Raw genomic sequence first — 22,967 nt, forward strand, 5'->3', positions numbered from 1 at the left:
AATTTGCTAAGGAGAAAGGTGGAATGAGAACTGAGTTAAATTAAAAGATTAGCACAGGACAGACAGAGGTCTAGATCAGTGGTTCTTAACCTTTTTCTTTCCACTCACATACCACTTTAAGTAATCCCTATGCCATAGGTGCTCTCTAATGAGTAAGGGATTGCTTAAGGTGGTATGTGGGTGAAAAGAAAAAGTTTGAAAACCACTGTTTTAATTGTACCTAATTGACTCGTTATGTACATGGTTTCATTACTCCAAAGGAAATGAGCCAATGACAATTTTTCTCAAGCAAAATATTTCAGTAACAATCGGGTCTTGAGCAGTGATTCTCAACCTTCCCTTTCCACTCACATACCACCTTAATCACAGAGCACTGATGGCATAGGGATTAATTAAAGTGGTATGTGAGTGGAAAGAAAAAGGATGAGAATCATTGGTCTAGATGATTCCACTCATCTTTAATATTGCAAGCACATGCTCCAAACAATGGACATATTGTGCTCAGTTCTGGACTCCATATTTCAAGAAATATGTGAATGCCATAGAGAGGGTGGAGAGGAGATCTACAAGGCTGTTCCCTGGATTGGAGAGCATGCCTTATGAGGATAGGTTGAGTGAACTTGGTCTTTTCTCTTTGGAGTGACAGAAAATGAGGGGTGACCTGATAGAGATGTACAAGATGATGAGAGGCATTGATTGCGTGGGTGACCAGAGGCTTTTTCCCAAGTCTGAAATGGCTAACTCAAGGGGGAAAAGTTTTAATGTACTTGAGAATGAGTGTAAGGGGGGATGTAAGAAGTAAGTTTTTCACACAGAGAGGTGGGTGCTGCCAACAATGGTGGTGGAGGCAGGTACAATAGGATCTTTCAAGAGAAAGATTCATGGAACTGAGAAAAATGGAGGGTTGTGCTGCAGTGAAATTCTATGCAGTTAGAGCAGGTTATTAGATCGATTCATCATGGTAGGCCAAGGGGCCTATACTGTGCTGTAGATTTCTATGTTCTATATTGCTCAATCTCAATAACCCTGCCCAGTAAAGCCTACATTAATAGAGAAACAACCTGCAAAATCCACAGTTTGGGCACGATCAATGACCATTTCTGAATCATACAGCAGCAGCAGTAGTTAGGGCTTCTGCTCTGAAGACTGTTTTGGACATGTGAGGCCCTGTTACTCACAGACCAAGATATTAAACTGATTGTTCACTTGGATAGACGTGAAAGAACTCATGGCATTAACAACAGTAAGTGAGTCATCCCCTGTCCACTGTGTCCTTGATTAATCACTCAATCAACTGTCCATTACCATTGTGGTATTTTTCAAATGTATTTTTCTGTTTTTGGAGATCTTGAATGGAATAAGATGCTTCAAATATATATAACTGTTTCAATTACTTGGCAACTGAATTGCATTTACCTCAGTTATCCACGGCAACTAATAACGTTCAGGTGGCCAGACATGATTTCCAACATCTCAAATACCAGTAAAAGGTTTAAAACAGTGGTTCTCAACCTTTTTCTTTCCATTCACATACCTCTTTAAGTAACCCCTATGGCATAGGTGCTCTGTGATTAGTAAAGAAATGGGCCAAAGACAATTTTTCCCAAGCAAAATATTTCAGTAACAATTGAGCCTAGAGCAGTGATTCTCAACTTTCTCTTCCCACCCACATACCACCTTAAGCAATCCCTTACTAATCACCACTAGTTTAAAAAGATATGATGAAAACTTGGTAAGAAAGCTTATTTCATTGTAAACAAGTCATGAATGTACACCCAGCTGAGGAAAACTCGTGTGCAAATACCAGGATATCTAAACATAATTCCATTGTTCAATCTGTGAATGCCCACTCAAAGAGAATATCAGTTTCACTATTACTTGAGAACAGGCTGATGAAAATGAGAGGCTACTTTAGTTTTCCTCTTCAGAATCAAAGGGTAAAAATGAATGATGTACTAGACACACCGTTCTCATTTTTGCATGATAAATGTAATCCATTGATAAACATTTTTTATCACCTGCCTAATGGATTTAATATTCTTCTACACCAGTACTAATGTGAAAAGTAAAATATGCCTACAGACAAGGGTGTTTACATAATTTTACCACAATGCCAGGCTTTGATTTAAATACATAAAAATAATGCATATAAGGAAACAAACCTGCTGTGTCCTCCACAGTGTTTGGGACAGATACACATTTTTCCTTTATTTGCCCCTGTGCATACAGTTTTAAATTTGTATGAAACAATTCACATGTAATTAAAGTGTACATTCCAGATTTTATTCTATATTATTTGTGTACATTTTGGTTTGGCCATGTAAAAATTACAACACTTTTTATTTATAGTCTCCTTATTTCAGGGCACCATCATGTTTTGGATATTTGGCTTCACAGATGTTTGTGGTTTCTCAGATATGTTTAATTTCTTCATTGTGCTGGGCTTGCTTCAAAGCTTTTAATGACTTTTGGACTCTGCAGTTGCCATGTTTTAATATAAGGACCAGAGTTGTGCCAATGAAAGTCAAAGATTTAATTAAGAGGCGAAAAAAACAAGAATAAAACAGTAAGAGACATTACCAAATTTAACAGTTTGGAACATCATTAAGAAGAAAGAACGTACTGGTGAGTATAGTTATCGCAAATGGACAAGTATTCCAAAGGAGATCTCCACTGCTAAATGACAGAAGAATTCTCATCATACTGAAAAAAAAAATCCCAAATGTGTGTCCGACAGATCAGAAACATTCTTTAGGAGGCAGGCGAGGATATGTCAAAGACTACTGTCTGCAAAAGACTTCATGAACAGAAATAGAGAGGCTACATTGCAAGATGGAAACCATCCATAACAAAGGTGGTGTGGATCTTGTTCATTTACCCCTCCACACTTTGCTCTTTCCATCACTCTGATACAGGTTAATCTTGGTCTCAATTGTCACAAGACCTTTTTCCAGAATTCTGTAGGATCTTTTAAATGCAGCTTGGCAAACTGTAATCTGGCCATCCCTTCTGTGGCTAACTAGTAGTTTGCATCTTGCAATGTAGCCTCTCTATTCTGTTCCTGAAGGGTGCTCTTTTAACGCCTCTAATTCTGTCATTGAGAAGATTTGGGGCCTGATTAATCTATGAAATCTGTGATCTGGAACAACAATGCAGTTGTATGTTGTAACTGCAGGATCTACAAAACGAATGTGTGATGAGGTAGAGCACGATCTAAGAGGGCAAGACCAATGAACATTTCATTATTGGGAGGCTTTCCCCAAGGCTGGAAGGAGCAAGAATTCACTTTATGGGCTACAAAGGACATTGCTTCTCATCTTGATTTTAGATTATGAATTTTTGTCAAGTTCCTTTTTAAACTCTTTTTTCTATTAATTTGACCGGAATCAGTGATGTTAACAAGGGCTGTATTTTTCGGATGATGAGCTAAATGGTAGTATTTTTATATTAAAAAAATTGAGATAATTCTACAGATGTACACACACCAGTTCCTGCCTGCATTGGGGGCAGTTAGTGGGCTTTTCCTGTTGCTGAGCAAGGAATGCTCAACCTTTTCTTTATAGATGTAGTTGAATGAAATGGAGGGATTTGTGGAAAGAGAGAGAAGCAGGACAAAGAGGGAAAACAAAGAAAATGTTCAAGGGAGAAACTTGGAAAGTAATAATTCATTCAAAATATGAATGGAATAAAAGATTTTGAAGGGACCAGCCAAACATTGAGTTGATTAATTTATAAACTGCATATTATTACTTTCAGGACTTGACTATCCATTGAAATAATGGTGATAAATGATTTCTGATCTATTTGCTAACATTTTTAAAATATTCTTGTTAATTTTCAACTTTTAATGTAATAACACAAAGTACACAAAATTAATGAGCAAAATATTTATTGAAATATTTAATGAAATTTAATAATTCTATGCCCCATAAATATGAAAATTATTTATATTTGCTCAGAAATTATTTTAAGAAGCTAAACTCAGGAGTTTTATCCATAACCACATTATATTAACTCAGATTCTCTTTTCCCTATCACAGACAGAAGATAATTTGCACATGAACAAATATAATTAGCCTGGCTATGAAAGCACAGGGTAGAAGATCAGGATTGAGAAAGGGGGAAAATTGAGATCAGTGTTCAAATAAGAAGACTAAAACTTTCTTCAGTGTGCTGTTTTATGCAGGCAAAATTAATAGCTATGTTGGATAATATTTTCATGTCATTCCAGTTTAAATTGCAACCACACATGCAAAGTACAGACTTATTTGTAATGTTGTTGAGTATTACCCCATCTTGGCTCACATGGCAATTTATCTATTCCCTTATATGTGACTACTCTCACAGTCACAGCAAACCTCCTTTATGCTCATAGACTTTGAACATCTTCAAGAGTCTTGAATCCAAGACCCAGCTGCCATTGTCCAAGCTTGCAAAATGACTTCTTCACCCACTGCTGCTGCACTTCTGGTTAAACTGCCTAATTTCAAACATTATTATTGGTTGTGCTTTCCTCTAGCATTATCACCTCCCCCAAGACAGCAGTGCTTCTCCAATTTAGGCCTGTTTTTCATCCCCAGTTGCAATTGCTTCAATATTGGTGGCTGTGACTTCATCTGCCACCGTCTGAAAATCTAGAATTCACTCCATAATCCTTTCCTTCTTTATTCCGATATGCAAGACTTACTTTAAGCAAGTTTCCGGCAGCTGCCTCTTTATTCTTTTGTTCCATTGTGCTCCGGGAAGTGCTGCAGGCCACTTTGCACATACGCTGACAAACTTCACAAAACTGATTCTACAATGACAAACCAAAATCAATAACAACAACAATGTTAATTTACACAAGTTTGTCATTGCAGTATCACCCCACTTAAACCCCAAACACCTTAAAGAAACTCAATAAGAACCACAACAGTTATTTTTTTAAACAAAGGTTTATTTGCCAAGACAAATACATCAATGTTGCACATACAGAACGTGAAAATTGCATTCACCAATTTAAATATAAACACACGGAGTGGCACACACACACGCACACAAAGGTGGACAAACTTGGTGTTAACAAGTTAATCATTGCAACATCAAATTAGTATTTATCTAATGCAACATTTCCATGCAAATCCCAGTGTTTTTTTTAGTCATTGGAGAAAGGGATGGTGCTTTTTCATCGAGCAGGTGTAAAACTGTGATCATCTCCATCAGAGAACATGAAATTACAATTTTGGCTCTTAGTTAAATTTACCAAGCACTACAAGATCTAAAATAAAAAGACTATGAGATTACTGGAATGTTTTTGAGAGAAAAAAGTTACAAAAGTCAATATTTTTTTCTAAACTGTAGTACAATATTCAAAGAACGTTATAGAAAATTAACAATACCCCTGTGCCTATTTATTTCCATTGTTTTGCAATAACAGAATATTTGCTCATTCTTAGTATTTTCATCTCAAGAAAGGAGATGCTACAAATCAGATACAACAGCAAAAACTCCATCCCGACAATGTTATTTTTGAAGATTAAACAAATGTTTTGTTTTGGAGTTATTCCCAATGTTTTAACTCATACATTTTCCACAAACATCTGCTCTGGAACAACATTAATAATAAGTTTATTGTCATATACATTGCACAATTTTCATAAGCACTGAGCACCATTAGATAAAAGTGCACATAACAATTGAGCTGAGGGCAAAGTATTGGATGTGTTTTCCCCTGGGCATGTCCAGTGACAATATGTCACTTGCTTCTACTGACACCATACTTCTGATCAGGATTCTAATAATTGCACCATCCCATTGTTTTGATGTTAACTACAACCTCTAATCAAGGCCATGAAAGCTTAATCCTAACATCTAATGTTAATTCTAGTCTCTAAACCTAACCCCAACAACCAAGCTCAACCAGTAATCTTACCTCATATTTTAATCTTAACGTTAATCTTTAATTGTACAGCAATTAGTATGATGCAGGGTCTGCCTCTTATTAATAATCATTCTGTCATCATGAATGATGCTAATTGACCAGATTGTCAATAGCCAATCCATATGAGGTTTAAATGTTCCTCAATGTATTTATGCTGGCAGAAATTCTGTTCACCTTCAGTTTCCTAAGTAAAAAACAAAATGCATGCATCTTATAAATAGTGGGGATTAGCAGATGTGGAGGGTTAGGCATTGAGATAGAAAAGGACGAGACAATAACTGGAAAGATAAACTGGGGATCAAAAAGAGAGGTGAGCTAATGTTTACTAGAGACAATCGTGAAAGAGCATGATTTGGATCATTCTAAATGGATTACACCTTTTAAACCAGTAGAGAGAGGGGAATTTCTTTTTGTCCATTGAAAATCACAAAGTTTAGTTTCATGTGTTTTTTTCTAAATTTAACTCTTATCATTATGCCAATAAATGTTGATTTAAAAAAAAAACCAGAAGTATTACTTGTCTAAAGACAACTGGTGCTTTGATTCACCTGGAAATATACCAATATCTGCTGCTTGTATGTGTAACCATTCATACACACTCAAAAAGGCAATAGGTGTGTCTATATTCACGAAACAGCACTGGAAATAGGTCAGTTCAAAGTTCTAAGATGTACAGTACAAATTCATGGCCATGAAGATCACATCCTCCTATTTTCAGACTAGGGAGATTCTAGTCCATTAATTAAATACAAGTATAACAAAATTAACTCTGAAGATTTGGCTGATAAAGGATCGGCAATGATACTCAATGGTAGAGAGTTCTTGAAGAGCTTGCACTGGTTTCTACCTTTTTATGGTGCTTTGGAGCTCCAAGCTATTGCCTGTACTTCTCATGGAACTGTCAGAATGTAGCAGTTTAACCAGCCACATCCAAATGTCCATGCATGAGCTGTCAAATACAGAAACCTACTAATGCATTTGGAAATCCCATTTTGTCATTTTGATCCATTCCAGAGCTGGAGCCCAGTCATGCTGGGATTCTACAGCAATACAGATGAAATTGTATCACGGATTCTGTACCAGGTTAAATCACGTTGTAGGTTCTGAAATCTATTTCATTTAAGCGAGTATTGTAGGGCAAAGGATCATGAGGCAAAAGGAACAGCAGATTATTTTAAAATATATTTTTAAGTTACATTTTTTCATTATTTATAAAAGCTATTTTAAGCAGTTTTATTCTCTTATATTTTCTCAGTTCCTAATTTAAAGTTACCTGCTATAAATTAATTGGTTTTAAATATCAAGGGAAGGGAGCATGCCACTGGACTCTAAAATATTTCAGGCCAACAGGATACATTTTCACATCCTGCCCCAACCAGCCGATGCATGGGGAGAGACAACCCTGGCCAAAATCTGGCCCATTGTATCTGAAAGACAAGCTCTCTATAATGTCTCTTGTGCAACTTAGCTGAATAATAAATAATAGGCAATAAATTGAAAGCTTTTTTTTTAAATATAAAAAAATGTTTTTAAAAATTATGTTGAATTTGATTCTCTTAGAACTGACTGTAGACTTCTGACTGCTTTGTGAATATAGATGATTAAGGTAATAGCTGCAAGTTGAAAAAAAATATTGAAATAAAAACACAGAAATGGTGGAGAAACAGCAGGTCTCACAGTATTGAAGGCTATATCGAGCAATGGCTCAGAGCATTGGAGTTAAAAGATACTGTACCACACAGTGACAGGAGAGTTTACCTTCAGAATTTCCACCCAGTTACAAATCTCCAATGAGCTGTTGCATGGAGGGAGACAGGATGGCATATAGTGGGGGGGGGGGGGGGGGTCAGTGCTTTTACAGTAACAAGAATTGAAAAAATGATGGCCAAAAAACTGAAAGACTTCAGCTGTACAGATCCAAGTGACTAACTCTTGAGCTGCAGTAACAAAAGTAGATTAACTTCCATCTCAACTGTTGAGAATCAGAATTAATGAGGGAAGTAGTTAAAAATAAAATGGATGGGTGCAGGTTGGCAGGCTGGCAGGTTAGGGCGATACCACAATGTTGTAACTTTTGTACATTTGTGGACAATACTAGATCACGTGTACCATATGAGAATTTACACAAAGCTTTTTGAATCCATGTACAAGCAAATGACTTACTACATATTCAGCAAATACACATGTATGAATTCCGCAGTTCCCCTTTCACAGTTTCAGAGGATAGCACATTACTGATTACACATTAGTCAAAAAATTTTGGAACTTAACACCATATATACAATAATCAAGGGAGGAAGTGAATAATTATAGATCCAATATTTTAAAAACATACAATCACATATGATCACTTCAGTAAGGGATCTACAAATTTAGCACAATTGATGAAGAAAAGATTTTCAATAAGAAATTAACCATATCAAACAAAGCACAAAATGAATGAATTTGAAAATATCAGTGAATGGCTCCTTTGAATTGAAAGATCCATTTAAAACAACGAAATACAACATCCCAAAGGCATTGTGCGCTGCTTAGAATCATATTCCTAATCATGTGTTAAATGCAATGTTATGTTGGATGCTGATTAGTAGCCCATTCATAACAAATACTAAAATATTTTTTTTCTTTTTTAAAACATTTGCATTGTTCCAGAGGTCTAATGGTTTGGTCAAAGTCAGCCTATTATAAAGGAGCATCAGATTTCAAATAATCCTCAATTCTGCATTATTATCAGAAAATTCACCTGGTCTGCCACCTTATGAGACAGTCATGTAGGGTTATAGCTTGGCTTTTGAGCCCTATTGGTATAAATGCACTGTCATTATGTTGGACATTATGTGGATAATCATCAGAAATAAAGCAGGCTTGAATATCCAGCTTTTTTGGAGCACGATGGATGTACAACAGGACAGAACATCTTCTGCCAGTCTTTTCCCTCACCCACATCTTGACTCTTGGCCGTCAGCATTAATAAAAGGGAAAGTGCTTATGCCAGTGTGTCATCCTGTTCTGCTGGGATTGGCCGATTAAACCAATGTGGGTAAAGACGTTTTTCTAAATGTGGCATCATCTCTCCTGTGCAACTGCAATGTAGGTAATAGCATTAATGTGTTTCAATAGCACAGTGAGTGTGCATGGTTAGAGTATTTCCACATTAGGTATATAAATTATTGTTCGCACCTTGAGTGTAAAATTATGATGAAAATGGATGGAAAATATAGCTTCCCTGTAGCAGGAGTTTTGCAAAGGGGAGAGAGTATGGATACCTTGAAAAAAATTACTGCTCCAAATTCATACCCTAACACATTAATAGTGTTTCTGAATCAAAACCAGTTAAGAATTTGGGACAGGTTGCTTCAAATCAATATTGGTATCTGTAATTTTTAATTGCTTATGAATGATTTGTTAAATGATTAGTCTACTCAAAGTGGTCTTTTGACTGGAGATCATTTGGGAATGTGCTGAGAAAGTAACTTCTGTTTGATATGACCACTGCACACAATAAAAGGACAGATATCAAAGATCAAACTGAATGGTCAAGTTGAAAACTGTAGGCTGATATCATACAATTACAACTGCTCTGACAGAATTAATTAAAATAAACTGTTACCATGGTTATGCTTTGAAAATCAATTGCATCCTCAGCCATTCCTTTAAATCCTTTGGCATCAAATGCCAAACAGACTTAGTGCTCAGTCACTAGCTCTGGATATTGATTTTTGATGTGGTATCTTAAATGTGATATCAGGGGTATACTCATTAATTTGGTTCATACCTGAACAAATTTTAAACTTGTTGAAATTTGCCAAAGTTGAACTCAATTTTCTGGGTTGCTTTGATGCTTGTTAAGGCATTGGGCATTTCAGACTATTACTCCTGACAAGTCAGAGAAAAGGTCACAGTTATATTTGGAAACAGGATTCAACTGTCGAAGTACAATCCATCTAAATTGTGCTAGTTTTACCCTGGAATGTATAAGACAACCATACTTAACTATTCGGCAGTAAATAGCTGGTTAAATTGTTAATCAAATTTTGATAGGAATCAATGCACCTATTTGAGTTATTAGGGCAACTTACAGACAAAATAAAAACAACCATGGTTATAAGCAGAGATTAATAAATAACATCGGACACTGGAGAAGATATGGCTGATGAGAACGAAGTTGGGCTGGATCTTCCGTTGGTCTCTCTTCTTCTCAGGTGCAGAAATAAACTGGGAGAAAGTGAAAAAATGGAGATGAACAATCACAGAGCACAACTAAACTGGGAAAAGAAGTTTTACACTGAAATTTATGTCTTTCATTTGGCATTTGACCTTTGTCATAATGCAGCTTATCGCTTTGGCCACTTCCAATCACTCATCTTCAAAGCATCAGCTTGAAAAGCTTGAGTTGCAAACATGTGCAGTCTGTGAATGATAGAGTAAAGCGCCTTCTCCTGGGCACAAAATAAATTGCACTGTCACTCCCATGTTCCATCCAATGGGTGCAAATAAAAGAAAAAACCCAAGGTTCCCAAAAAAGACAGGCAACTCACAGTGTGAGCGCCAAAATCCAAATCACTTAACCTGGGAATATTCACATGAAAAAAGGGAAGGTTTCAGTAGGATGCTGCATAATTACAGTGTTCAAGCTGATGACTCTTTTAATTTTAAACATCCTGGGCATCTGATATTTTTTACAGTAAATCAAGGTGCTAATATCTACTCATGGTGATTATCAATTAAATCTTATCTATATTGGAAGTGCCAGTTCAAAAATTCAACAAGCTGAGCTGAGTTACGAAGAAGCCAATGTCAACTTGGATCAGTGAAAGGGAAGGCAGAGAAATTTGTTTGGACAGGACGTAAGACGTCGTATTTTCTCCCAAAATTACTCAAAGACACTACACTCTGCTCAACATTGCCCAAATCTCCTTACTCTGCAAGGACTCCAAAGAAAAATCTTATCCAAATCTCCTTCCTCCGGTACTGTTTCACTAATGTTTTTTTATACAGCCGCTGCATTCCAGGAAGTTATTGCTATTTTCCAAGAACTCATGCTATGTAGAAAACTTGGAACAGGAATGATGTCATTCCCGTTCCAATATTTTACCTCCTTGATCCCACGTAAATGTCCTGGAACACCTCCCGTCTAAAGTTAACTGCAGGCATTTGTAAACAACAGGCTATTTCTGACGCTTATGATTCATGCCACACGAGACATCGCCTCTGCGGCGCTGTACATTCCGCGTACGTCAGAGGTCGACGTTGTCGCAGCAGCATTGCAAGTCTCGCCTCCTTATTTACCGCACTCCTGGAATTCTGTTGAAATGCGTGGACGGATATGGATATTTGGAGTTTTGGCTGTTCCTTTGTGGATGGCCACTCCTCGAAGGTAGGAAGACACTTCAGAAAGGAAAAAATCATATATGTTCTATGTAAAAAGCATAAAAGTCTAAGTAACACTTCATCCCCAAAGAGGCAATTATCCCTCCTAATGACCTTAATTACCCAGATTCCTCTCTATTATTGCAAAACATTAACATCTGCCTCCCATTGTTCCTTAGGTTTTCAAGATCTGTCAGCCTCCTTCAGCTATTCACCGCTCAGATAATATTTACCAAAATAAATGGTTACCATGGTTATGTTTGTAAAATCAATTACAGCTTCAGCCATTCCTTTAAAGATTTGAGACAGCATCAAATGTCAAACTGACTTAGTGCTCAATTATTATGCTTTTCTTCTTGCTTTACTGGCTCTGGATATTTATTTTGATTTAGAATTTTCAAATGTAATATCAGGAATATTAATTTGGTTCATATCTGAACAAATTTAAAATTTGATGATAAAGTTAAACACAATTGTCTGGTTTGCTTTGATGCTTCTAAAGGCATTTCAGACTATTATCTCCTTGACTTGGCAAGTTAGTTAAAATGCCAGTGATATTTGGAAACAGGATTCAACTGTTGAAGTACAATCACCGATATTGTGATAGCTTTACCCTGGAAAGTATGACGAGCGTACTTGATTATCCACCAGTGCTCCCACCCACAGCAATTCACTTCAATTTTTCCAACATCTTATTATCTCTACTGAGCGACTTTCATAACAAAAACCACAGCTACATATCTTACTTCTTCACTAAGCTCAATTCTACTGCTAGAGAACCAGAAGATGTCCTGAAGCTGGGTGTTGCCTGACTTGCTGAGACCTTCAACTTCCTCTTTATTTGCTCGTAATTCTAGTGTAGAAGATGGTTCAATACTCACTTCTGTTAGATCAAAGAACCTCCTCTGAATTACCTGTACTACATTGCAACAATCACAACACAAAGACTGAAGAAATCAAAGCAGGACTAGGCTGCTCAATCCCCTTGTGCCTGTTCAACTGTTCAATATGCTCATCTTTTACTTCAGTGTCACTTTCCAGCATACTGGGGTGGAGTGGTTTGTGCAAAGCTATTACAGGGCCAGTGACTGAGACCAGGGTTCAAATCCTGCACTGTCAGTAAGGAGATTTTACATTCTCCCACATCTGCATGGGTTTCTTCCAAGTGCTTTGGTTTCCTCCCCTCCATCAAAACATACTGGGGGCTCAGTTGGGTGTAATTTTAAATTAAAAAAAATTAGACATATAGGACTGTAACAGGCCAATTCGGCACTACGAGTCCGTGCCACTCAATTCGGCCCTACGAATCCGTGCCATTAACCTGCACTCCAGTCCTTTTTCTTTGAAGTGTTGGAGGAAACTGGAGCCCCCAGAGAAAACCCACGTAGACACAGGGAGAGCGCGGGATGTCCAGTCCCGATCGCTATCGCTGTAAAGGCGTTCTGCTAACTGCAACGTCAACCGTGGCATCCTTTAAAATTTAACCTATACCTCTTGATTCCCTTACTATTTGAAGATCTTTTGGTCTCTGGTTTGAATGCAATCAGTGATTGGTAACGGATTCTGAAGATTATCATCCTTCTGGTGAAAAGCTTCTGATCTCTGGCCTGATTGGCTGACCCTGTGTCTTGAGACTGATCCCTGGATATCCAGGGAAAACGTCAGCTTTACCGTCATTCATCAAGCCGCTATGTCCTCCTTAATTCTGACCAAGATCATCTTCCCGACTTTGTGGGTGAATAATCCCTCTTTATCACTTCTGATTGCTTTCTTGCTATTTGCCATTTGGAACAATTACCTTTTGAATTCTTGACTTAAAAAAGCAAAGTACATTTCCAACAAAAAATATCTTCCCCTTTTTATTCTAACTTGTTAGCGGGATTGGTGCACAGCATTCAAGCATTCTGAGCTTGGAAATGAAACAGTGTGATAAATATGAAAAATTGTGTGCCAACAAACAGCAATCTGTAAAGGCAGGCACATAGATGTCTCTTGAGGTTCAACTAAATGCTGGGAAAAATGTCAAACCAGAATCATAAACTATGGCAATTGCTGTTAAATAATGCAAAGAGATCATTCATTCTTGTAAAAATACTCACTTATGATAACAATGATAATAAATGCACATATTGCTCCAAGTATGATCATCATCTGCAAAGACGACAAGAGAGAAATAATTTGCAATATAAATAAATCGGTTAATTGCTTGTAAGTTTATACAAAGCATGATCTTAACTTTCTATGTGCAATATGGGCATAAATTCACCCAATTATTTAAATAATTTTTCAGTTATTCTAATGTAATAAGAAAAGCAAAATGACCTCTAAGTGTTTGATTGTGGGCTGATAATATGCCATTTGGCTCCTTGCGATCCAAGTTAACACGAAAGCAGTAGGTAGCAAGGTAAGAGAAGAGTGGAGTCTGTCTGTTCATGGCCAAGAATTTTCCACCATTCTCATTTTCGACAGAAGTCGGTGTTGCTGCTTAAGAGGTTGAAACTGGTGCCTCAATCAGCCTCAACCATGAAGGCTGGTTCCCCCATAGCTTATCACTTTTCATCTTCACTTACTCTCGTGCTCTCCATAAGGCATCTTTAACATTAACCATATTTATATCCTCTAGGTAAAGAGGATGGTCCTAAATTGATATACTTGGATACTAGTTCTGCTCTCTTCCAAACCTGAAAACATCTCTTTTTATATCTATCTTATTAAACCTCTTCAAAGCCTTCAAGACCTCGATCAGGTATCCACTCACATGACATAATAGCACAAAAAATAATTTGGTGATAAGTTCAATCTCTTTATTCTTGTATCAGTCTTTTGCATTTCTCTGATGTCCCTATATTTGGTTTGTTATGGAGGTTCCAATTGTGAACAACTCTGCATCTCCTTACAATATTTGGATGACAAAATTCAATTTATCACTAATTTAGGGCAATTAAAAAAAAACATAGGCACCTTTTTTTCTTCCTGACATCATTTTCATTATCTGCAGTTTTTGAAGTTAATTGGATATAACTTCAAAAACTGCAGATAATGAAAATGATGGAAACACCTAGTAAGTTAAGCAGCCTCTGCAGTTTGAGCAACTGGTTGAATATCCTTTGTTAGAATTGGGAAAGAGGGAAACAATTCAGTTTAAAATTGCATTGTGGGATGGATAAGGAGAATTATTCTGATAAAGTGAAGCCAGGTTGCCATGGAAATAAGATGTGGATGAAGTCATCTGATTGATAAAAGCTTGTTGCGAGCGTGCTCTTCATGACACCAGTTATATACTCCTTGGCTTGTGTTCACTTCCTCTGTCATCATTAACCTTTCAACCTAATGCCTTCATCAACAGCTTATCAACTGTGATGTCTCACTACCAGAGATGGTTCTTCTGTTCCACCTCTGTGCAAATTAAAACTAATTTGTTTTCTCTTATTTCCCATTAACCATCTTGCTCTCTCCTTAGATGTTGCCTGACTTGTTGAATGTTTTAATCATTTTACTCTTTTCATGACTGAAATATATGTTCGGAATTGAAGCTAAAACCCCAGAACATTATCCCAGAATTAATCTGTATTTACAATGTTTTCAGGATCTCTTGTCGGGTTTTATAAATGGACACCACCCTGATTTAAGATTAATTAAGGTAGTCAATATTTTAAATGTGGCCTAATGAAAAAATATACGGTGATTACAATGCCATGCATATTTAACATATACAATTTGAAATTGAGGTCAAATTGGAACTAGTTCCTAAAATGCCTGTCAATAGCACTAAATGCACTTTATAGTTGCATCGGCATGTTGTTCTCCCTCACCAGCATTCATTCCAAGGTCTATTGAAATTAATTTTGGAGGCAGAATCCAATGAACTTTCATGATCCTGAAACATTTTTAGATCTACTGATGGGCGATGTGCTTTTAGCATAGGTTGCACCTTCAAATAAACTACAGTTTAGAGCATGAATAATCTGATCAGGATAACAGATGGTCTCCAGTTTAAAGGTCTATATTTTGTCCTCAAGTAATATAGTGATATTAAAATAGGGCAGAATACGAAGAGCACATCATTGCATGCATCAATCTACTACAATTGCAGATATACAGGTAAATCTGAAAACCCAGGTTTCATCACTTCACCATAATGTACAAAAAACCCAGTATTTTACCATGACTTTTTATTTGAATAAATTAATCAGCTTTAAATTTCTGTACTGATATTATATGGATATATGGATTAAACTGGTCAGAGATGATTGGACATATATTCTACTCTAAATATCCTTTCACTGGTGTAGGCAGACAAATTCTGCCAACCAACCGCTGTGAGCCCAATGATTAATGTTTATGTATGATGTCTCATTGCTTCAGATTTTAATTTATTGAAAAATTTCTTGCTCTCAAAATCCAATATTTCTTTCCTTCTCTGTTTTTTTTCTGCAGTACCTGATTTACATAATTTTTATTTCCTTATGACATAGAAGGAAGCCTTTTGGTTCATCAAATTCATGCTGACTCGTAATCACACCTGCCCCATTGATATCCCTGTAACCAATAATTTTCATATGCCCATTTATTCCCTACTCATCCACACTATTTTGATGTTTAGCCCACTATATAGCTTGTCGTGTGAAGTCTGTGATATTTCACTAGTGTTTAGTCTCATCAGTTTAAGTATTGTGTTGCATGACAGAAAAGCCACTACTCCTGCAAAGATTTCTTATCAATTTCCCACTTCCCACTTCATGCAACTTCTGCAAAAGATTGGATATTAAACAGGGCACGGCTGATCCTTGACTACTTAGTGTAAACTCTGGAAGCTTTTGTTTTGTACAGTCCAGAAAAATAAAATGGATTGAAACAAAGGAGTTCAGCCCTCTCGTACAGATTGAAGAGAAAAGTGAGCAGCTTGGTTTGTAGATCGTAGAATAGCATCACTCAGAAAGATGGAATGAGAGTGTAACAGATTTACATTCGAAATAAAGACATTGAAATTTAGAATGAAAATAGAGCACTAAATATGACAACAAGAATTAAGGTTTTGTGGACTGGAAACCATTGTATAATTAAGAATGGAAATTTGCACATTGAATTTTGAAACATGGTTTCAGGAAGGTACACCATTCTCAATTATAGGGTTTGAAATGTGTGCTGTTGAATTGAAAAATATTCATGATCTTTCTGCAATGATGTACATAACCATAATTATCTAAATATAGGTAAACAAGACTCCATTTTATAATATTTCTTTTTCCAAAACACTCTGCTTCTTTATTGGAAAGTTATTCTATCAAAATGAAATCTTGCTGTTGGCAAAATAGGTAATTAATGTAAACAGAAATTTATACAACTATGCCATTATAGTTATTGCTTATACAATTTAAGTTTACACTGGAAAATAAATCATCCTGTGATATTGGATTCTCAGACTTCAAAATTCATGAGACTTTAACCCGGTCTTAGGAATGGCATAATGATGACAGTTTTCACAGTGTTGGCATTTCAATTGGTGGAAAAATTAGTAGTTCAATGATTTAAAAGCTCTTTATTTTTTTCAAAATTGCAGCAACCTCTCCAGTGGCATCCAGAAAGGACATACTAGTCAGGAATATTTTAAAATATACTTTTTAAGACAAACCCAATAAGAGACATAGATGAGGAAAAATGATTCTAACATACTAAAAAAAAACGACAACTTCTTCTGTCTAAAACAAGTGTATAATTCTGTAAGCTTTTCTTAAACTGTCACAGTTTTCTGTTAAAATTTGCAGTCAGCCTCACATTACAGAACTAAGTTTGAATAGCTTTATTTATGTAATGTTAATATTTACATTCAATCATTGGTTCAAAGAGTTTATTCTGAAGTTATGATGAAGTTGTAGGTTGGTGAATTATGTGTCTGCCCACAGACATCTATCAGATGCACTGAAAACATCTGCTAATTATATTTGAGTTCAAGATTCATGTAAACCTTTTTAATCAAAGGCGCCATATACTATTAATTACCATGACTGAGCCTAAACGAGTAAAAAAATTATTGCATGTTGATGTTTTTTTATATAAGAAACACAGATGGTAAGTACCAGCTTCAGGGTTACAATTTAATCTGGAATGCTACTTGTCATTCACTAGATAATATGGTTTATGTGGTGAACCCAATCAAATGTACAATCTAGCTGCAATTTGTACCTATCGAGCTATTATTCCATAAACTTGCCAACTAAACACAAGTAGAAATTTATAAAGGTAATATTGGACAATGCAATATTAAATTACACCATTAAAACTTCCACAAGATTAAAAGATTTTAGTCTTTGGTTAGAATTATTTTCCCAGTAATGCTGCCAATTGCCCAGATTCATAGGATGTAGTTTTCTGTGGTTTATAATGGCTCACCTTGCAATTTTTCCACCAATACTTTCTCTTCAGCTTGGCAGCACTTGTTTCAAACTGTGAGGCTCCAGCTTGAAGTGCATCAGCACGATCATCGAGCTCCGACAGCTTTTGATCTCGTTCAAGAACTTTGTCTACGTTCACCCGCATGATATCCACCACCTAACAGAACAATCCAATATTATATGTGGCAATTTCTGGCCCTGAGTTTTAAATTGCATGAAGACATCCACAGGCAAATGTCTTTCCTTGATTTATGTTTATTATCTTTTCTCATTTCCAAATTTTGATTGCAGGAATATAGGCATAAAACTGTAATAATCTGCTAATAGTTCCTGTTGCCATGCTTCTAAAATTACACAGGGGCCCCTGTCCCTCCTCTCATAAAAAGGAGCCTGTTACACTTCCTTTAACCACACCATGACCCAATTTTACGACTTTGAATAAATTCACTGGGTCTGTGTCTCACATTCCTTATAAGTTTCTATGTTTCCAGCACTCCCTTTAAAGTCAAAAGTTCACTGAAGTAACATCCAATAATCTGTAAAATCTGAACACACCTATTTTATATTTTTATTCCAAATCCCATTTTATTTTGGAAGATGAGTCTGAAAACATGTAAAGGGAGATAAGAACTTTTCTCCTAAAATGATAAAGGTGACAAACTTCTTAGGTGGAGTAAAAACCATTGTCTGGCCAGGTTCTCTTTTGGTTTATACAACATAGAACAATGCAGCACAATACAGGCCCTTCGGCCCCCGATGTTGTGCCAACCCATATATTCCTTCTTAATAAAAAAAAATCTCACAGCTGCTCCGTGGCCTTCCTTGGAATGATATCTAACAGCACATGGAAAATTTATGGTGAGGTATCATGCCATTTCCAAGTAATTGTTATACAATTTTTCCATCGTCTCACATGTACCTTGGAAATCCCCACATTCAAATTACCTCAATATCTTCCATTTCCTACTCAGAAAAACAATTTCCTAGGTATAGCAATTTTTATTTACCAAAAAATATAAATATGTTTCCAAGAAGTTTATGGCATATTTTCTAACACTTTGATCAAAGGCCAATAGATTTCAGCTTCCTTTTTTTGGACCCTCGCCATAGTGGACGGTAAATACCTCATCGACTTGAGCCTGTGTTTGCTGCAGCCTTCTGTTGCTGGTTGTGTTAACTGGTGGGGTTGGTCCTCCATCTCCAGGTGCCCCTGGAGGCCCTCCCACAGCAGGAGCAGCAGCAGCTTGGGTTGGGGCTGACCTACAATTCAAAGTGAAACAAAGAAAATCTCTTACTAATATACAAAACAAAAACCTTTCATTAACAAATCAATGTAGCAGCAAGTTTATCTAATGTGCAATGAAGTCCCACTATTAGCACAGTATTAAAATAATGGCCATGCACAGATTCATTACTGGCTTGGCCTACTGACTTTGGATCATATTACAGTTCCAGAAGTTGACCCCAAAGATGTCCTCTTTATTTTAAAAGACGTAAGGGCTGTTTGTTGTTTGTAAATCACTGTGGTACTTTGTTTTGTGTACAGAGCCTCACAATTTTGGAACTGAAACAAGATTAATGAGAGAAAAAGAGAATGGAACAGAGAGGGAAAGAAACAGATAGTAAGAGAGAGAGAGAGAGAGAGAGAGAGAGAGAGAGAAAGAGAGATAGTCATCATCTCATTTCGGGCAGTCAAAATATATATGGCAGTGAACACAAGGCTCCTGGTACTACTTGTATGTTTGTAGAGAGATCTGAAATTCTTTCCATCTTTTATAACTCTTCACAAGGCTCACAGTTGATGATAACTTTCTGGCATTGGCAAAAGGTAAAAATGATAAAACACGCTCAGACATAAATTGACTCAACGATGCAAACACCAGTTTATGCAAATCCACATGCACTATTTTTTTTACAATGAAAAGGACTATCTGTAAAACGGACTCCTCGACCAATGTGTGGGTTACTGGAGTGATGGTAGTAGTGGCCAGCTGGGGAGCTTGATTTGGGTCATGTGCATACACATACACTCCTCCGTGTAAAGAATGTCAGAGGATGAATCTTTCTTACATGTTTGATTGGGACTCCATACTGTATAAGGGCTGGCTTGGTTTAGAGTTTGTCATATTGCTCAGAAAGATTTCTAAGTCAATATATTGAGGTACCAACTTGAGAGAGTGTAATTTTGGATCTCCTATTAAGGAAGGAGCCAGGACAGGTGGCAGAATTGTGTGTAGGGGAACAGAGACCATAATGCCATTAGTTTCAACATAATTATTGATCAGGATTGGTCTGGTCCTTAGGTTAAGGTTCTAAATTGGAGAAAGGCAAATTTTGAGGAAATGAGAAAGGATCTAAAAGTGTGAATTGGGATAGGTTGTTTTCTGACAAGAATGTACTAGGTAAATTTGCAGCTTTCAAATGTGAAATTTTGACAGAACAGAATTTGTATGTTCCTGTCAGGATTAAAGGCAAAGTTAACAGGAATAGGTAACCTTGGTTTTCAAGGGACATTGAGGATCTGGTTAAGAAGAGGTGGACAGGCAAAAAGGAGCAAATGAGATACTTTAGAAGTATAAAGATGTAGGAATAAAACACAAGGAGGAAACCATGAGGGGAAAAAGAAGACCAAGGGGCATAAGAAATAGGAGCAGGAGTAGGCCATCCAGCCCATCAAGCCTGCTCTGCCATTCATTTAGATTATGGCTGATCTGATGATAGGCTCATCTCCACCTACCTGCCTTTTCTCCATATCCCTTAATTCTCCATCTATGAAAAATCCACCAACCTTGTCTTAAATATATTTACTGAGGTACCCTCCACTGCTTCAATGGACAGGGAATTCCATAGATTCACCAACCTCTGGGAAAAGCAGATCCTCCTCTCCTCTGTCCTAAATCTGCTATCCTGAATCTTGAGGCTATGTCTCCTAGATCTATTCTCCCCCACCAATGGAAACAATTTACCTCCCTCAATCTTATCTAGGCTTTTCATAACGTTATACATTTCTATACGATCCCCTCTCATTCTTCTAAATTCCAGCCAGTACAGTCCCAGATGACTCAATCTCTCCTCATAGGCTAAACCCCTCAACTCTGGCATCAACCTGGTGAACCTCCTCCGCACCACATCCAAAGCCAGTACATCCTTCCTTAAGTAAAGAGAGCAGAACTTTATGCAATTCTCCAGATGCGGCCTCACCAGTACCTTGTACAGTCGCAGCACAAGTTCCCTGCTCCTAAGTTCAATCCCTCTCATACTGAAGGTCAACGTTCCATTTGCCTTCTTGATAGCCAGCTGCATCTGTAAACCAACCTTTTGCAATTCATGCATAAGCACTCCCAAGTCCTTCTGTATGTCAGCATGCTGCAATTGCTTCCCATTTAAATAACAATCTGATCTTCCATTTTTCCTTTCAAAGTGGATAACCACACATTTGCCAACATTGTATTCCATCTACCAGAACCTTGCCCACTTAACCTATCTATATCTATCTGAAGACTTTTGCTTTTCCACACAATTTAGTGTCATTAGCAAACTTAGATAAACACTATATCCTCTTCCACATTGTGAATGTATATTGTGAACAGTTGCGGGCCCAGCAATGACATCTGTGGCACCCTGCTCATCACTGATTGCCAACCAGAAAAACACTCCTGCATTTCAACTCTCTGCTTTCTATTGGTTAACCATTCCTCCATCCATGCTAATACATCACCCCCAACTCAAAGCATCCTTATCTTATTTATATCTTTTATGCGGCATCTTATTGAACGCCTTCTGGAAATCCAGGTAAACAACGTACATCTGCTCCTCTCCATCTACTGAGTTCACTATATTCTCAAAGCACTCCAGTAATGTGTCAAACAGGACCTACCTTTGCCGAATCCATGCTGCATCTGCCTGATGGATGAATTTTGCTCCAGATGCCTTACTATTTCTTCTTTAATGATAGCTTCAAGCGTTTTCTCAACTACAGATGTTAAACTAATTCGCCTATAGTTTCCTGCCTTTTGCTACGTTCTTTTTTTGTGGCATGATATTTGTCATCTTCCAATCCACTGGGACCTGCCCAGAGTACAGAGAATTTTGGTAAATTATCACCAAAGCCTCTACTTTCTCTTCTGTCATTTCTTTCAGTACCCTAGGATGCATTGCATCAGGACAAGGGGACTTACCTATCTTTCGGCCTTCAAGTTTTCTCAGTACTATCTCTTTAGCAATAGCTATTATATCTAAGCCCTCACCTTCCATCACATCCATAACATCCGCCTTTGGCATGGTAGATGTCTCCTCCACTGTGAAGACTGACACAAAATAGTTATTCAAAGCCTCAGCCATTTCCTGAATTGCCCCTTCTCACCTTCCAAGGGACCAATCTTCACTTTAGCTACCATTATGCGCTTTATATAATTATTAAAAAAATTACTGTCTGTTTTTATATTTTGTACTAATCTTTTTTCATAATCTATCATCTTTCCCTTTATTACTCACTTTGAATTTCTTTGTAGCTTTCTAAAAGTTTTCCCAATCTTCTAGTTTCCCACTGCTCATGGCTACATTGTTTGCATGAGCTTTCAGTTTGATGCCTTCCTTTATTTATTTAGTTATGCAAGTCATGAGGTTGCTTTGGCAGACAAGGTGAAGGAAAATCCTAAAGGTTTCTTAAGAGCAAATCGATAGTAAGGGACAAAATTGGTCCTCTGGAAGATCAGTGGTCAGTTATGTATAGAGCCAGAAGGAATGGGGGTGATCCTAAATTAGTTTTTTGCATCTTTATTTACTCAGCAAACTGGCACAGAGTCTAGAGAGGCAAACAAGCAGTAAGGTCATGTTACTGATAGAGATTAAAGAGGATGAAGTGATTGCGGTCTTTAAAAATTTCAGGTCTGACCAGGTATTCTCTTGGGCCTTGAGCAAGGCAAGTGTAAAAAATGCAGGGGTCCTGGCAGATATATTGAAAATGTCCTTACTCACGGATGAGGTGCCAGAGGAATGGAGGGTAGCTCACGTTGTTCTGTTGTTTAAAAAAAAGTCCAAAATATACCAGGAAATTATAGGCTGGTGAGCCTGATATAAATAGTAGGCAAGTTATTAGAAGATGCTCTATTCAAGTATCTGGAGTGTCAGGGACTAATTGAGGATAGTTCATGTTTAATTAAGCATAGAGATTTTTGAGGAGGTTACCAGGAGATTTGATGAAGGAAAGGCTGTGGATGTCGTGAACATGGACTTCAGTAAGGTCTTTGAATAGGTCCCATGTGGGAAGTTAGTCACAAAGGTTC

The 22,967-nt window shown here is 37.1% G+C and overlaps 1 protein-coding gene across 4 annotated transcripts in view; it reads right to left on the minus strand.

Annotated features, from left to right (window-relative positions):
* Positions 1 to 4,296: 4,296 nt before the first annotated feature.
* The window catches only part of LOC138742358 (vesicle-associated membrane protein 2-like), a 163,639-nt gene continuing 144,968 nt past the window's right edge, over positions 4,297 to 22,967 (minus strand). For 3 of the 4 annotated variants that reach the window (XM_069896656.1, XM_069896657.1, XM_069896658.1), the window contains 4 exons: positions 18,807 to 18,942; positions 17,681 to 17,839; positions 13,390 to 13,441; positions 5,903 to 10,135 (listed from right to left, as the gene is read on the minus strand). In XM_069896656.1, coding sequence (XP_069752757.1) covers positions 10,119 to 10,135; positions 13,390 to 13,441; positions 17,681 to 17,839; positions 18,807 to 18,942 — 364 coding nt within the window. In that variant the 3' untranslated portion in view covers positions 5,903 to 10,118. Of the gene's footprint in view, positions 4,796 to 5,902; positions 10,136 to 13,389; positions 13,442 to 17,680; positions 17,840 to 18,806; positions 18,943 to 22,967 lie in introns of those variants that run through there. The other variant, XR_011344100.1, reaches the window with a different exon arrangement.

Source organism: Narcine bancroftii, chromosome 9 (genome assembly GCF_036971445.1).
Source record: "Narcine bancroftii isolate sNarBan1 chromosome 9, sNarBan1.hap1, whole genome shotgun sequence".
NCBI classification, from domain to species: domain Eukaryota; kingdom Metazoa; phylum Chordata; class Chondrichthyes; order Torpediniformes; family Narcinidae; genus Narcine; species Narcine bancroftii.